Source organism: Gopherus flavomarginatus, chromosome 12, assembly GCF_025201925.1.
Source record: "Gopherus flavomarginatus isolate rGopFla2 chromosome 12, rGopFla2.mat.asm, whole genome shotgun sequence".
NCBI classification, from domain to species: Eukaryota; Metazoa; Chordata; order Testudines; family Testudinidae; genus Gopherus; species Gopherus flavomarginatus.
In genome coordinates, this window is record NC_066628.1 from 52,945,991 (window position 1) to 52,963,400 (window position 17,410).

The 17,410-nt window shown below is 50.8% G+C and overlaps 1 protein-coding gene across 7 annotated transcripts in view; it reads right to left on the bottom strand.

Moving 5' to 3' along the window:
* CSNK1D (casein kinase 1 delta) overlaps window positions 1-17,410 on the bottom strand; it is a 103,051-nt gene that overhangs the window by 31,254 nt on the left and 54,387 nt on the right. For 2 of the 7 annotated variants that reach the window (XM_050919994.1, XM_050919991.1), the window contains exons 9-10: window positions 10,776-10,840; window positions 8,190-8,974 (exon numbers count right to left, since the gene is read on the bottom strand). In XM_050919994.1, coding sequence (XP_050775951.1) covers window positions 10,808-10,840 — 33 coding nt within the window. In that variant the 3' untranslated portion in view covers window positions 8,190-8,974; window positions 10,776-10,807. Of the gene's footprint in view, window positions 1-8,189; window positions 8,975-10,775; window positions 10,841-17,410 lie in introns of those variants that run through there. The other 5 variants (XM_050919995.1, XM_050919992.1, XM_050919993.1 and 2 more) reach the window with 3 other exon arrangements.

Genomic DNA, 17,410 nt, shown 5'->3' on the forward strand with positions numbered 1-17,410 from the left:
ATTTGTACACATCCTGCCGGTTCGAGGAAGGGCCTGGGTGCTCCGCCACCGGCCTGCCACCCTGGGCGCAGCAGTCTCCCTGATGGAGGATTTCCTCGTGGCGAAGGCTCCTGTGGGGCCGGCCTTCTGGCTACCCGCCCCGGGGCCCGACCAAAATCGCGGAAGCAGGAAAGGATCCAGCCCGCCGGGGCAGCGGCGGCTGAGCCACGGACTGGGCCCTGAACCGGTGCCACGGATCCAACGCTTGGAGTCTGGCCCGGAGGCAGGTTCAGGGACCTTTCCTGTGGGTCGGTCGGAGCCCTGCCGAAGCCCCCGGGCCACCGATCCCCGGCGCGGATACTCGGAAGTAGGACCTTGCTTTAGATGCGGGAGGGCCGGCCACTTACAGCGGGACTGCCCTGAGATGGAGTGTGACTTTGGGCAGGTCTGCACAGGAGAAGGCCGGGCCCGGCGACCTCAGCCCCCCAAGCTCACGGTCCCAGTACTCGTGGGGAACCATGCCACCACGGCCTTGGTTGACTCAGGCTGTGGTCAAACGTTGGTCCGTCAGGCTCTGGGGCCCCCGATCGATCCTAGTCTGGGGCCCATTCACCTGCAATGCATCCACGGAGATGTTCGGCCCTACCCCAGTGCTCAGGCGCGGCTGACTGTCAACGGCCTCACTCGGTCGTTGATCGTCGGCGTGGCCCCTCGACTGGCATATCCTGTCACCTTGGGGCGCGACTGGCCTGCCTTTGACGGACTCCTTCAGTCTATACCGGCCCTAGCGGCCGAGTCCCCGGAATCCCTGGTGGAAGCTGAGACAGATGCCCAGAAAGCCGGACTAGAAACCCCAGAGGCCGAGGAGTCAATCGAGGGAGCTCCCCCTGCACCCCGCTTTGACACGGACTTCTGCTGGGACCAGTGGGCCGACCCCACCCTCCCAACGGGCCTACGAACAGCTGGCGGCAATTGATGGATCTGTTATCGACCCCGGCCGGGCTACGCAGTGGCCCCACTTTGAGCTCCGCCGGGACCGGCTTTATCGGGTGGAGCGGGACCCCTGCACACAAGAACTGCGGACGCAACTCCTCATGCCCCGATGCCATCGGCGGGCCGTCCTGAGCTTGGCCCATGATGTACCGGCCGCGGGCCACCTGGGATATGAGAAGACCCTGGCCCGAATTCGGGCTCGGTTCTACTGGCCGGGGCTCGACGGAGAGGTAAAGCAATACTGCAACTCCTGCCCGGAGTGTCAGTTGGCTGCCCTAGCCCGAACACCCAAGGCGCCCTTGGTTCCCATGCCTTTAATTGACACCCCGTTTGAGCGCGTCGCCATGGACTTGGTAGGCCCGCTTTCCCGGAGCGCGGCGGGCTTTCAATACGTCCTGGTCCTGGTCGACTATGCCACCCGGTTTCCAGAGGCCATCCCCTTGCGGAGCATCACGGCCCGGACCATTGCGGGCGAACTAGTGAAAGTATTCGCCCGCATGGGACTGCCTAAGGAGATCCTAACGGACCAGGGCACTAATTTTACATCCAGGCTGCTAAACCAAGTCTGCCGACTCCTGGGGGTAAAACAACTGCGGACCTCTGTCTACCACCCCCAAACCAATGGATTGGTAGAGCGGTTCAACCGGACCCTCAAGGACATGATGAGAAGGTTCCCGCCAGACGAGCTACGCCATTGGGACCAACTCCTTCCGCCACTGCTCCTTGCTGTCCGAGAGGTTCCCCAGGCGTCAACCAAATTCTCCCCCTTTGAGCTTCTGTACGGACAGAGACCTCGGGGCCTGCTGGACCTGATGAAGGAGACTTGGGAGCAGTCGGCCTCCCTGACCCAGGGGCTCCTCCAGTACGTCCTCCGGCTACGAGAACGCCTAACTCAGGCGGGGTCCCTAGCGTGGGAGAACCTAAAGGCAGCCCAGGAGAGGCAGGAGCGAAGCTATAACCAAGGCGCGCGCGCGCAGGAATTTGGCCCCGGAGACCGAGTTCTGCTGCTCCTGCCCTCCAGCGAATCGAACTTGTTGGCCCGGTGGCAGGGCCCCTATGAGGTACTCTGGAGAGTGGGGCCCGTCAACTATGAGATTTGCCAACCAGGTCGCCGGAGGGAGAAGCAACTATACCATGTCTACCTGCTGAAGCCATGGCATGACCGAGAGGGCCTGTTAATCGACCCGTGCCTGCCAGAGTTAGAACTAGGTCCAGAGGTGGCCCAGAGGGAGGAGGTGACGGAACCCGCGCTGGGGAGTGCCCTGACGGTCCAGCAACAGCGGCAGGCCAAGTGTCTCATGCGGGCCTTCTGGCGGACCTTCACGGCCCTACCGGGCTGCACGACCGTCACCTGTCATCAGATCCAAACCAAACCAGGGAAGGTCGTGTGGGAGACCGCCCGGCCGATACCATACCGATTGCACCAGGCAGTGGAGGAAGAGGTTCAAGCCAGCTGGCCCTGGGGGTCATTGAACCGTCCCGGAGCGAGTGGCGCAGTCCGCTGGTCCTGGTACCGAAGCCGGATGGCTCCCGACGCTTCTGCATAGACTTCCGGAAGGTTAATGCCATATCCCGTTTCGATGCCTACCCGATGCCCTGGGTCGATGAGCTGCTTGGCCGCCTCGGGGAGGCCCGGTACATCACCACGCTGGACCTCAGCAAGGGGTACTGGCAAATCCTGCTGGAGGAGACGTCCAAAGGGAAGACTGCCTTTGCCACTCCGTCCGGACTGTACCAGTTCACCAGGATGCCTTTCGGTCTCCATGGGGCCCCCGCGACCTTTCAGCAGCTCATGGATCACCTCCAGCGACCGCACCAGGAGTATGCAGCCGCCTACCTGGATGACGTGGTGATCTACAGCCGCTGCTGGGACGACCACCTGACCCAGGTCGCGGTGGTCCTCCGGACCCTTCGACAGGTGGGATTGACAGCGAACCCCAAAAAGTGCCGGATAGCCTGGGACGAGACGACTTACCTCGGCTATACCGTCGGACAGGGACAGGTGAAGCCCCTTGTGGGGAAGGTGCAGGCCCTAGCGGAGTGCCCCACCCCGACAACAAAGCGGCAGGTACGGCGCTTCCTGGGGCTCGTGGGGTATTATCGGCGGTTTATTCCCCATTTCACGTCCACTGCAGCCCCCCTGACCAAGCTACTAAAGAAGAGCAGCCCCCGAACGGTGCAGTGGAACCCCGAGTGCGAGGCAGCCTTCAGAACGCTCCGTAGCTGCTTGTGCCGAGAACCGGTTCTGTACAGCCCAGACTTTGACAAGCCCTTCATCCTCCAGACGGAGGCGTCTGACATCGGCTTAGGGGCCGTCTTGTCCCAAGAGGGGGACGGAGGTGATCACCTCGTATTGTATATCAGTCGGAAACTGGTCCCCCCACGAGCGGAGTTATGCAACAGTTGAAAGGGAGGCCCTCGCAGTCAAGTGGGCCTGCGAGGCCCTTCGGTTCTTCCTCTTGGGCGGCCCGTTCACCCTCGTTACGGACCCCGCCCCCCCCCCCCTTCAATGGCTTATGAGGATGAAAGACAACAATGCCCGCATCATGCGCTGGTATTTGGCCTTGCAACCCTATGCGTTCACCATCCAGCATAGGGCGGGCAAGGACCATGCCAAAGCGGACTTCCTGTCCCGCCTCCAACAGATGGGACAGCCTGGCCCCGACAGGCGGGGGCCGGACTTGGAGGGGTGTGTGTGTGTGTGTGTAGCAAGGCCGGTGTGGCTCCCCTCCCCCCTCAGGGAGGGTCGAGCCCCGTCAGTCATCCACGGGGGCGGAGCCGCTGGGCAGAAGTCCCGCCTCTCAAAGGGTCAGGCGGTGACCCGGAAGAATAAAAGCCAGGCCCCAGCCTTCAGTTGTGGCTCGGCCACCGGCAGGAGCAGATGTGCCCGCTGATGCTTGTGACTGGGAGGCTGCCTGAGCCAGAGGCAGGGACCAGGAGCTGCCAGAGCTGCCTCGGCCCTACTACGATGAGGGGCCGCCAGAACTGCCTCGGCCCTACTACGACGACGGGCCGCCAGAACTGCCTTGCCCCTACTACGGCCCCAAGGAGACCCCAGACCAGGCTTGGCCCGCATTCCCCGAAACTTTACCAGACTTGTCGCCCAGCCTGGATTGGGAGGAACCGATGGTCCTGGATGTCCCTGGACCAGGTAGGAGTAGAGGGGGAATTAGGAAGTAGCCCAGAGGCAGCTGACTTCAGTCAGGCTGCAGAGCTACCTTTGCCCATGTCAGTGTGTTTCGGTTAGGACCCCACTGACCACCGTTAGCGGTGACAGCCGCTACCAGGGCCCCGGGCTGAAATGCAGAGGAGTGGGCAGGCCTGCGTTCCCCCTGCCACCCATAACCGGGTGGCAGATTCCCCCCTCTTCCTAGTTGAAGAGGCTAGAGCCGTTATAACTGTGTTTGGTGCCCTGCCCGAACCAAGGGCTGGGCCCCCTTTGACTCTGCCACTGCTCTGCTCTGCTCCAAAGGGCCAGAGCTGCTTGTTACTGTTTGGTGCCCCGCCTGCACCAAGGGCTGGGCCCCTTTTGACTTTGCCACTGCTCTGACCTGCCGAAAGGCCAGAGCGGATTGTAATTGCAGGGAAGACAGTGAGGCCGGTGTGGCTCCCCTCCCCCTCAGGGAGGGTCGAGTCCCGGCGGAACCCATTTACAACGGCACTATGTTTGCCCTTTTCCAGTCTTCTGGAATCTCTCCTGTCTCCCATGATTTTCCAAAGATAATAGCTAGAGGCTCAGATACTTCCTCTGTTAGCTCCTTGAGTATTCTAGGATGCATTTTATCAGGGCCTGGTGATTTGCAGGCATCTAACTTTTTTCTAAGAGATTTTTAACTTGTTCTTTTTTAATTTTCCTCTTCTAAACCTACCCTCTTCCCATTAACATTCACTATGTTAGGCATTCCTTCAGACTTCTTGGTGAAGACTGAAACAAATAAGTCATTAAGCATCTCTGCCATTTCCAAGTTTCCTGTTACTGTTTCTCCCTCCTCACTGAGCAGTAGGCCTACCCTGTCTTTGGTCTTCCTCTTGCTTCTAATGTATTGATAAAAAGTCTTCTTGTTTCCCTTTATTCCCGCAGCTAGTTTGAGCTCATTTTGTGCCTTTGCCTTTCTAATCTTGCCCCTGCATTCTTGTGCTGTTTGCCTATATTCATCCTTTGTAATTTGTCCTAGTTTCCATTTTTTATATGACTCCTTTTTTATTTTTTAAATCATGCAAGATCTCATGGTTAAGCCTAGGTGGTCTTTTGCCACATTTTCTATCTTTCTTACTCTGTTTTTAAGATCCTTGATGCCCTATAAGAGTCTGGGAAACCAGTTACCACTAGATTTGGTTATGCTTACTGTGTATATGGTGCCAAATCAATGTTCCTTAAAAAAAACAAAAAAGTCAAAGGAGATTGTTCCCATGGAATACTACATACATGGCAAGGCTGGATTTTTTTTAAAATAATGCATTTCAGCTCTGAAAGTGCAAAGTAACCCCCACCTTTCCAGGCTTTGACGGAACATAATTTGAATAATTCTTTCAACTATGACACATATGACCTGAAGAAACTTGTGAATAATTATAATTTTGAAGATTAAATGCCAGAAAACAGTGGTTTGTAATACATCTGCATCAGAACTAACATACATACTATTAGGATTCTTCAGACTCAGGTTCAATTCTCTATACCACAGCAGACTTCCTGTGTGTGACCGCTGACAAGTCATTTAGCCTCTCTCTGCATCATTTCCTTATCTGTAAAATGGGGGAAATACTTTTCTACCTCACAGGAGTGTTGCAAGGATAAATACATTAATGCATTTGCAGTTTATTGCTGAAAAGCTCTCTAACAGCTAGCTAGCTATTATTACTAGTGATATGAAATAAACATCCTCCATCTTTTCACCTACAGCTCCTACCAGTCAATTGTAAGTCTAACAGCTCAACAATTGTTTTCCCAAGCTTCATATCAATACAGTTATACTTGATAACAAAAGAACAATGAATACTGAATACTTGGATAAAGCTTCTCTTTATAAGACTGTAAACTGAAGCAAACTATATTAGTTTACTATATTTATAGTAAATAAATAATACTTTACCATTAGGGAAAAAAGGCATTCATTTCAATGAGAAGAAATGGGCTACTGCTATACAGTTAGGTCTTTATTGTCTCAGGGGCTACCTGCAGTTATTGGTTTGTTACTCATTTTCCCCATCATCTTCATTGGATCAGGCACTAAAAGTTATATACTCTGGGCTAGGTCCTTAGTTGGTATAAGCTGACATAGCCCTCTAAACCTACAAAAACCCATAGCTGAATCGTGGCTTTTCAATCAACACTTGCAGTAGGAGACGACTAGATTGGGGCAGAAGTCCCCTCCACCAGAGCTGGCTGAGGCAGCCACCACAATTCTGGGCGCATGTGTTACTTTCAATATATACTTTCCCCTAGACGTGCCAACCCAATTTTGCTGGTCAATGCAGAGAAGAGGCCATCACACTGTCCTTGCTCCCTCCCTACCTTTAAGAAAGATATCATTTTAGGCACTAGTTTTCAAAGCTCAGCATTTGTGAAGGACTGAATGTGACTGCGACTAATACCTGCACAGGAGTGAGGGCCTTTTGTGTTCTCCCCCAATGTATGGTTAGTCTAAATTTAGGCCAGAGTATTCCATGTGGAGTACACACTGCAACCTTCTTGCTAACATTTCGGTATTACCTTGATTTTTGCATGTCCTCAGTAGTATGGAATTTGCCTGTGTATGTGCTGAGAATCCATTAAAAAGACAAATTTCACCAAGAAAAAAGAAGTCATTATGAATTTATTATTTACACAATTGGTAAAGTACACAAATACAGTGATAGTACAAATGAGGTGTTCTGAGACATTGGTTACCAATACACACGTTTATACAGACATTGTAACTATTTTTTGCAGGTGATGGGATGTAACTATTGAGAAAGGGCAAGAACAGCCCACAACCAAGTACAATTCTAGAAATTTGCATCAGTCAGCTTTTAAGTACAGTACAGCAATTTAAGGTTCTCGATATAGAGGAAGGAAAAAGTCTGCCTTTTTAAGTCTCTCTAACATTACATCATTAATCACACATTTACAAAGAAAGTACAGTGAAATGTACAACTGTACATATGGTAGTGCACATGCCTTAAGTCCTGAAAACTACAGTAACTGAGTAAGGGATTCTGTTATACAAAATTATCCATGGACCAAAACTTTTAAACCTTTCCATTGCACTCCCCCAAAACACAGGTTTCCCCCAATGAGATCTAGAGCAAGCACAAGCAATTAGTTAGCATTCTAAAATCTCTCGAAAAGTGACTGACAAATTTAGTCCGTGGATTTTGGATAGAAAAGGAATTTGCAAAACTCTGGAACAATAAAAACTATCCCAACGAAGTTTGAGGCAAAAGGAAAACATTAATCGATTTGTTTTTAGCTAATGTTTCCAAATAGGATGGAATCTTTCTAATAATACTTATGTATTGCATTTTCATTTTCAAGAGGGAAACTGACATTAACTTTCCTTCAGTATGACTAATAATTCTATTTTTCTAGTTCCTGCATGGATAAAATATTTAGCATTACTTTATGAAAATGTTTTAAGTTAGAAACAATGTAAAGATCCTTCCCTATTCCTTAATAGGGACATCTGCCAAGGACACTTTTTATTTTGGACATTCTAGGCATATGAACAAGTTATTTAACTCCAGAAAAAGAATAGCAATCCCAGAAATAAACAACTTGTATTATATTATGAATGTAATTCACACCTGAGAATCAGTTCTCAGGATTTCACAGCAGCAATATTTTGTTTATAATTCCTTTCTGAGTCTTGGTAATACACAGCAGACCAGAATTACTTGTTTTCATGTATGTGGATGCTGAAGCAAATGTACACAAATTCATTCAGTCTGCAATGGCAGTAATTCTTGTTCCACTTGGCAACTGTCTTCAAACCAGTCAATCTCACAATGTAGAAAACTAGATCTTACCAAGGAAGAGTGTTTTATACACAATCCTCCTTCTCTAATAAAAGGAGAAACACATGCCATGCTTACCATCTCTAAATTCCAACAAATTCCTCTTAAATATCAGAGCCCTTCTCTCTCTTTATTCTTCACATTCTTTAGGAATAAGTTATCTATCAGTATCACCATCTGTAAAGAGCACAGACACTTCTTTTGTATCTTCAGTATCTTTTGTTTTCTCTGACTGTACTAGAGAAGAGTAAAAATTCAAAAATGTTTCTGTGTTTCATGGAGAGTTCCATTTAAAATGTGGAAGAAGCAAAGTAATAAAACTAATGCATATTAAAAAACTTTCAGGAGAACTCCCTCACCCCACATCCCAAATGGCACCATACAAAAAAAAGTAAACAGTTTAAATAAAATCAAATGGTTTTAATTAATTTACATATTCCCTGCCAGGCTAAATTTTACAAGAAATTTCAAGTCATTGTCTTTAATTCAGGATTGTTCATATTTGACATTTTTAAAATCAGACAAAAGCAAGACAGAATTCTTTACACAGAATTAAGCCAATAATCTTAGCAAAATGATATAAAATTTTCTTTAACCAACCAGGTAAAAGATTTATAGTTACAGTAGAATAATAAAAAGGGGTAAAGTCTGCCACCTGTGGAAGGAGAACTGAAATGGCTTTTCAACAACAAGTGGTTAACTCTGTAAACCATCTCTTCCTTTTCCAGCCCTGTTACTACAGAGTTCACTTAAGGTCATTGGGTTTCTGGCAAGAGCCTCTTTTAATGGCAGCTGTTGGAGTTTGTCCACGTTCCTGCAAGTATCTCTTTGTAAGTGGCATGGAGAGCTCCAGTTGCAATATTTCTGCTCTAGGTTGGGGTATTTTTGCTAATAAAGCCATTGGTAACATAGGCGATCAGCCATGCATTATCTGCCCTCTATGGCAAAATTATTTTCATCGGTGCACAGCAGACTGGAGAACACTGGTAGTCACACGAGCAGGAATCTATCAGAGCCAAAGAACAAGGTAACATAAGCACAAGTTATTTTAAGTAGCACATAGATGGTGATATCAAAAAATTGTTTCAGTCACTTGTTGCAAAACATCTGGGCATAAAAATCCTGTTAAAAGAAAAAAAAAGATCTTTCCAGAATCTATAATCCAATGGACTACACAAGTTATTTCATACCTACCTGTAGCCACATCACATTATCTGCATTTTCCTTCTGTATTAAGGTTAACACAGAAAATGCACCTCTTCAGCAAAAACAGGGAGTTTGAAGAGCAAATAAATCACAGCAAAAACATGCACTCAAAAAACCAAAACCAGATTAAACTGCTGAGCTCTCAAAATAAAACTGATAGTGATTCAAGGCTGAAGAAATCCATATCGAAGCATAAAGTTAAAGATACGTTTAAAAAATAGAGCTCTTTGGCTTTTTACTGGTGATGCCATATTAAACACATTTCACAATATTATTTACTTAGCTTGAGCTTGTCTTAAGTAACATACTGCCCACAGAAAGTTAAAGGCATCACACATCAGTACATTTAATTTAAGAATTTACAACTGTCAAAGTAGCAATATCATTCTAAGATAGAGAAGCAGAGTCTTAAGTAGCTACCACATTTTTCAACCAAAGGTCAAGCACAACAGATGAGATCTTGATCCGGCTGGTTTCCTGCTGTCGTAACTCATGCAAGATTTGCATTGACTTTAGTGGGTGATTTGCTTGAGTAAGGCCTAATGACTGGGGCTCTAAAATAAACTATCATTTGCAGACAGTTTTGAATATTACAACAATTCAAGAAAGAAGAAGCTTCTGGAGTGAGCCAAGTACATAGAAATGGAGAAAATTAAATAAAAAAAGAGGAAGAAAAGGATGCTACACCAATTGCAGATGTAGAATTAGTGCAAGCTGGAGCTTTACAGAGGAAGTAAAGCAGCAGAAAGAACTACAGAATTTAACAAGGAACAGAAAAATAGGATTGCCTTTTTAATATATAGCAAAGAAGCAGAGTCAGTATCCTTCAACAGTGAGGTACAGATTTTGACCCACAAATGTTTCTATTGCTAAAAATACAATTGGCTTAAATACTAGAAAACTGCACACAAAGGCAGAAATTATTTCACTATCCACTGGCAAAGGATTTTGAGTGTCCAAGTTCAAGTCTGCCTATATTTATGGTGCTCATGTTTCAGCTACACTAAAGAGAAGTTCATCTGAAAATGTTTTTAATCTCTGGCAGCTCTAAGGGATGGAAGAGAATTTGAAAACAGAGAAAAATGAAGGCTACTTTAATAACTTGTTCCACTCATGCCAAGATAAAGCCTTACTTGAATTAGTTAATTTTGTTCTCCAAGACAAGTCTTCAGAACAAGTAATCTGTTTTCATAATTTTAAAAGATAAATCTAGTTTAGAATGGATGTCTGAGATTGTGAGCATAATTATGGTGTGACTAGTGGTTCTAGGACAGACTTGGTACAGAGTTGCTGGTCTGCTTATTTTATTAGCAGTGCCTTAAAAGCCATAGGAGCTTCCCAAACCACCAATTTTAATTAATTCTGCTAAAGAATTTAGGAAGAATAGTAGTAAATACTTCAGCTTTTGGAAGGATGTTTACTTTTACAGTCAGAAGGAATCCTAATGCCATGTCAAGTACCTGACATCTGAGTGTAGGGCATAAAGATAAAATGCACAATTGTAAGAGTTAATGTGAAGAGGAAGAGCCAAATCCAATGTTTCCACAGGATTTAATCCCACCCCATCCAAAAAGATTTGGGTCTAACAAGAAGGGACTCACCCAATGCTGCCTTCCAACGAGGAGACGAGCAGCTACTTGCCATGATGTTCGAAGGGAATGCTATTCTGAGGTGGGGGGAAAAGACAGCAATTTGTAACGTTCTACTGTCCAAATATATAAAGTTGACTACAAAATCCAGCCTAAATTTGCAGTTGTACCTACATATACTTTCCAAAGACTTTAATTTCAGATTGCTACAAGACTTGTTTTTGTACGAATAGTTATTTTAAAAGGAACAAAAACATTCTTCCTCAAAGGAAGCTGAAATCTCAGGGTTTGAGGAATTATGTAGAAAATGATTCCTATAAAGATTAACATATGAATAAAAATTTTCTCATTAGGAAGTGAACTGTATTTTGGGAGCATTTTTGTTCCAGCCTCTATTTTAGTTCAATAAAGTGAACACCACAGATTGTTAATTGCCAGTGCTGGCCATTGATTTAAAAACATTTTCCTTTGTCAAAGAGACTTATTCCTTTACTCTTAAGTATTCTAAACCTTTTCCTCTCAACTAGAGAGAGAATTCTCAATCTACTATTAACATAAATAGGAGTTGTGCAAGAGCTAGATCCTGCAAGGTGCTATGAATTCTGCATCCAGCAAAGCACTTACGCACGTGCTTAACTTTAAGCACATGAAGTTCCATTGAAAAAGACGGTTACTTACCTTTGTAACTGTTGTTCTTCGAGATGTGTTGCTCATATCCATTCCAGTTAGGTGTGCGCGCGCCGCGTGCACGTTCGTCGGAGAAACTTTTACCCTAGCAACCCAGTCGGGTCGGCTGGGCGCCCCCTGGAGTGGCGCCGCCATGGCGCCCAATATATATCCCAGCCGACCCGGCCACCCTTCAGTTCCTTCTTGCCGGCTACTCCGACAGTGGGGAAGGAGGGTGGGTTTGGAATGGATATGAGCAACACATCTCGAAGAACAACAGTTACAAAGGTAAGTAACCGTCTTTTCTTCTTCGAGTGATTGCTCATATGCATTCCAGTTAGGTGATTCCCAAGCCTTACCTAGGCGGTGGGGTCGGAGCGAGATGTGGCGGTATTTAAAACTGCTACGCCAAAGGCCGCATCATCTCTAGATTGTCTGACTAACGCATAGTGATCGGTGAAAGTGTGTACCGATGACCAGGTCGCCGCACGACATATCTCCTGTATAGGCACGTGCGCCAGGAAGGCCGCCGATGTCGCCTGGGCTCTTGTGGAGTGTGCTGTGAGGTGGCCAGAGGGGACACGAGCTAAGTCGTAGCATGCGCGGATGCAAGCAGTTACCCAGGAGGAGATCCTCTGAGAGGATATAGGTTGCCCTCTCATGCGTTCTGCGATCGCCACGAACAGCTGAGGGGACTTCCGAAACCCTTTGGTTCTCTCGATGTAGAAAGCAAGCGCTCTACGTACATCCAAGGAGTGTAGTTGTTGCTCCCGCCGAGAAGAGTGTGGTTTCGGAAAGAAGACGGGGAGGAAGATGTCCTGGTTGGTATGGAAGGTGGATACCACCTTAGGGAGGAACGTCGGGTGGGGTCGTAGATGTACTTTGTCTTTATGGAAGACGGTGTAGGGTGGGTCCACTGTGAGAGCTTTCAGCTCTGAGACCCGTCTGGCCGATGTAATGGCCACCAGGAAAGCCGTCTTCCATGATAGGTGTGTGAGCGAGCACGTCGCCAGTGGCTCGAATGGTGGGAGCATGAGCCTGTTCAGGACTAAGTTAAGGTCCCAAGTAGGGGCAGGGCGGCGTACAGGGGGGGTATAGTCGCTCCAGTCCTTTAAGAAATCTGGCGACTAAGGGATGAGAGAATATGGAGTGGCCACCTTCGCCTGGCCGGAAGGCTGAAATGGCCGCCAAGTGTACCTTTAAGGAGGAAGTTGCCAGGTCCTGCTGCTTAAGGTACCAGAGGTAGTCGAGGATTATGGAAATTGGGGACTGTGTAGGGTTCACCCCTTGAGAAGCGCACCAGCAAGAGAAACGCTTCCACTTGGCCCTGTACGTAGAGCGAGTGGAGGGCTTCCTGCTGTTAAGAAGTATATGTTGGACCGGTGCAGAGCAGCTGAGCTCCGCCGAGCTCAGCCATGCAGGAGCCACGCCGTGAGATGTAGGGCTCGCAGGTCCGGGTGGTGAAGCATGCCATGATCCTGGGTAATCAGGTCTGGGTGGAGAGGAAGGTGAATTGGGGGGTCCACAGATAGGTCCAGCAAGGCGGTGAACCAGTGCTGTCTGGGCCACGCAGGTGCGATCAGGATCAGGTGCGCCTTGTCTCTGCGCAGCTTCAACAGGACCTTGTGTACCAGGGGGAACGGAGGGAAGGCATACAGGAGATGGCGGGTCCACGGCAGGAGAAATGCATCCGTGATCGACCCCGGGGAGAGACCTTGAAAGGAGCAAAACTCCTGGCACTTCCTGTTGGACCTGGTTGCGAAGAGGTCTATGCGGGGAAACCCCCACCTCTGGAAGATGGAATGGATGACGTCCGGTCTGATCGACCATTCGTGGCAGAGGAAGGATCGGCTGAGGTTGTCCGCCAGCGTGTTCTCGACCCCTGGGAGAAAGGATGCCACCAAGTCTATCGAGTGGGCTATACAGAAGTCCCAGAGTCGAATGGCCTCTTGGCAAAGGGGAGACGACCGGGTTCCCCCCTGTTTGTTGATATAATACATGGCCGTTGTGTTGTCCGTGAGTACGGAAACACAACGGCCTTGCAGGTGACGGTGAAATGCCTGGCAAGCAAGGCGGACTGCCCTTAGCTCCCGGACATTTATGTGGAGTGACAGCTCGTGGGACGACCATAGGCCCTGGGTGCGCAGGTTTCCTAAGTGAGCTCCCCACCCCAGGGATGACGCATCGGTTGCTAGAGTTACCGATGGCTGTTGCGGATGGAATGGCATCCCCGCGCATACCAACGATGGGGTCAGCCACCAGTCGAGGGAGCGGAGAGGATCGGGGGGCACCGTCACTAACACATCCGGGTGGTCTCTGCTCGGTCGGTATACTGAATGAAGCCACGTTTGGAGGGGCCTCATTCTGAGTCTGGCATGCTTTGTCACGTAAGTGCAAGCGGCCATATGACCGAGGAGTGTGAGGCATGCTCGAGCCGAGGTGAGAGGGGATGCTTGCAAGCTCCGGATGATCGCACCGATCGCCTGGAAGCGGGGTTGAGGTAAGAAGGCCCTGGCCTGAATAGAGTCCAGGGTCGCACCTATGAAATCCAACCTCTGTGTTGGAACCAGGCTGGACTTCTCGGTATTGACAAGCAGTCCCAGTCGGGAAAAGAGGTCCGTGGCGGCCTCTACATGTCGTCGTACCTGCGACTGGGAGGAACCTTTCAGGAGCCAGTCGTCTAGGTACGGGAAGACGTGGATTTTCCGCCGACGGAGGTAGGCAGCCACGACGGCCATGCACTTGGTGAACACCCTCGGGGCTGTCGAGAGACCGAAGGGTAGAACTGTGAATTGGAAGTGCTGATGTGTGACCGTGAAGCGGAGGTACTTCCTGTGCGGTGGGAAGATGGCAATATGGAAGTACGCGTCTTTCATGTCGAGGGCGGCGTACCAGTCTCCAGGATCCAGGGATGGGATAATGGTTCCCAGGGAGATCATACGGAACTTCAACTTGAGCATCCACTTGTTGAGGCCCCGAAGGTCTAGGATGGGTCTGAGACCTCCCTTGGATTTGGGAATCAGGAAATATCGGGAGTAGAATCCCTTGCCTCTCTCGGCTAGAGGCACTTCCTCTATGGCCCCCCGCCGCCAGGAGGGAACGAACCTCCTGTAGGAGGGTTTGCTCGTGAGAGGGGTCCCTGAAGAGGGACTGGGAAGGGGGGCGGGAAGGGGGTGAAGAAGCAAATTGGAGATGGTATCCATGCTTCACTGTGCGTAGTACCCAACGGTCTGACGTTAATTGAGACCACGCCGGGAGGAAGCGGGAGAGGCGGTTGTAGAAGGTAGGGAAAGGATCCTGAATTGAGACTGATAAGCCGTCCCCGGGCGCACCTTCAAAAACCGGACTTGGGGCCCGGTTGGGACTTGGAAGGCCCTTGGTTCTGGCCTCCCTGGGAGCTGGGTTGGCGTCTGCGTCCCCCGCGTCCACGCCGTCTATTGAGGTCTTGCCTCTGACGGGGTGGGAAGTATGGGCGCCATGCTTGGGGCCTGAAGGGTCTACGCTGGGTGGACGGGGTATGCATCCCCAGTGAGCGAATAATGACCTGATTGTCTTTTAGATTTTGCAATTTTGAGTCCGTCTTATCCGAGAACAACCCTTTCCCGTCAAAGGGTAGGTCTTGGATAGTGTATTGCAGTTCTGGAGGTAGTGTGGAGGCTTGAAGCCATGAGATGCGCCGCATGGTTATTCCAGACGCAATGGTTCTGGCTGCCGAATCAGCTGCATCGAGGGAGGCCTGGAGGGCAGTCCTGGCCACCTTCTTACCTTCCTCCAGGAATGCGTTGAATTCTGGGCGTGAGTCCTGGGGTAGCAGTTCTGCGAACTTACCCACCTCCACCCATATGTTGTGGTTATAACGCCCTAGAAGGGCCTGCTGGTTGGCCACACGGAGTTGCAAGGCCCCCGCTGAGTAGACCTTGCGACCCATGAGGTCCATGCGCTTAGCCTCTTTGGACTTGGGGGCCGGTGCCTGTTGGCCATGTCGTTCCCTGTCGTTGACCGACTGGGCCACGAGGGAGGAGGGGGGAGGGTGTACATACAGGTACTCGTACCCCCGAGAGGGTACCATGTACTTCCTCTCCACCCCTTTAGCTGTCGGCGGGATGGAGGCTGGTGACTGCCACAGGTTTTCGGTGGTAGACTGAATAGTCCGTATAAACGGCAGAGCTACTCGGGTAGGGGCATCTGCCGATAGGATGCTCACCACCGGGTCCTGAACCTCTGAGACTTCCTCCACGGGGAGGTTGATATTAAGGGCCACCCTACGGAGGAGGTCCTGGTGGGCCCTGAGATCTATTGGTGGAGGACCCAATGTTGAAGTCCCGGCCACTGCCTCGTCCGGCGAGGAGGAGGAGGAGACTCCGGGGATGAGGTCATCCTGTGCGGTGTCTCGTTGTTCCTCTGGTTCCTGCTCGTGACAGCCCGGTGAGTCTGGACGCGGCTGTTTGTCCGACTCAATCACGGGAGGTCGGGAAACAGTGGCCTCTGGCACCCGATGCTCTGCGGTAGTGGGACGTGGCTGAGGTAGGCGGGTACCCTGGGTCTGTTGGTAAGCCCATGGTGTCCAGAAACCCCACTGTTGGGCACTCGTGTCCTGTGTGTGCGGGTCTTGAAACTCGCCCAGCGGTACTTCGGGTTCGTAATAGCTACCAGCATGGGAGGATGCCGACGTGCCTCTTGATGGCCACGGTGGTGCTGCAAAGGTCGGTGCCGAGGTGCCGACCGACCTCACACCTCTGGATACTGGTGACCGGTGCTGGTATCGGTGGGGAGAGCGAGACCGGGACCTGCGACCGGCTCGGTGCCGGGAGGTCGACCGGGATCGCGAGTGCCGTTGTCTGGATCTGCTTCTGTAGGCGCGGTGCTCCCTGCGGTGCCGTGAGCTGGAGCGGTGCCGGGAGTACGAAGTTGACGCACGTGATGTCGACCGGTGCCGGGAGCCTGACCGGTGCCGGGAGCGTGAGCGGTACCGGGGTGATTGGTGCCGAGAGCTCGACCGGTGCCTAGGCGATCGCCGTCGAGGTGATCGGTGCCGGGAGCCCGATCGGTATCGGGATCGGGACCGACGCCGTGAGCCTGAACGGCGTCTTGAAGCTGAGCGTCTGCCGGACCGCGACCTGGAGCGGTGCCGGTCTGTTACACTGACCGAAGCTGGTCTGGTCAGGGTCGGCTTGCCCATAGAACACAGGACCCGCACCGGCGGTGCCGGGGGTAAGGGCATGGGTGCCTCCGTAACGGCGATCAGCTCTCTCGCCGCGGCAAATGTCTCCGGGGTAGTAGGTGTGGAGAGCTCTACCACTGTGTGTACCGGGGAGCTACCAGGTGCCGGACTCGACGGACCTCGCGGGGCCAGAGTCGACGGTACCGGTTTGGGCGGTGCCGCGGCTGGTATCGGTGCCGGGCAATCCGCCTTCTGCGCAGGGTCTGGCTGCGGGGCGGCTGATGGCGAGACGATTTGTGCCTTCGCCGCCTTCGGTCTCGGGGAGGTGGAGCGGCTCTGGCCCGGTTTCGGTGCCGCCTTCTTGGAGGAGGTACTCGGTGCCGCGGTGCCCTTGCTCACCGGCTTGCTTGCGCTCTGAGCCGAGGGCGAAGGTGTCAAGGCCGCTTCCATTAGGAGCTGTCTTAATCTAATGTCCCGCTCCTTTTTGGTCCTTGGCTTAAAGGACTTGCAGATTGAGCACTTAGCAGTTAAGTGCGACTCCCCTAGGCATTTTAAGCAGGAGTCATGAGGGTCTCCCACAGGCATAGGTTTGTGACAAGCCGAACAGGGCCTGAAACCGGATGAGCCGGGCATGGGCTCCGGCTCCCCGTGTGGGGGAGGGGGGGGTACCCCGATCCCCTCGCTACCACTAAAAACTACACTAACAACAGTAAATTACTGACTATTGATAACTATAAACTATCTATATACAATAACTAACTATGTACAACGAAAGCTAAATGAGCTGCTAGGGAGTGTGGAGGTCAGCGAAGCTGCGCTC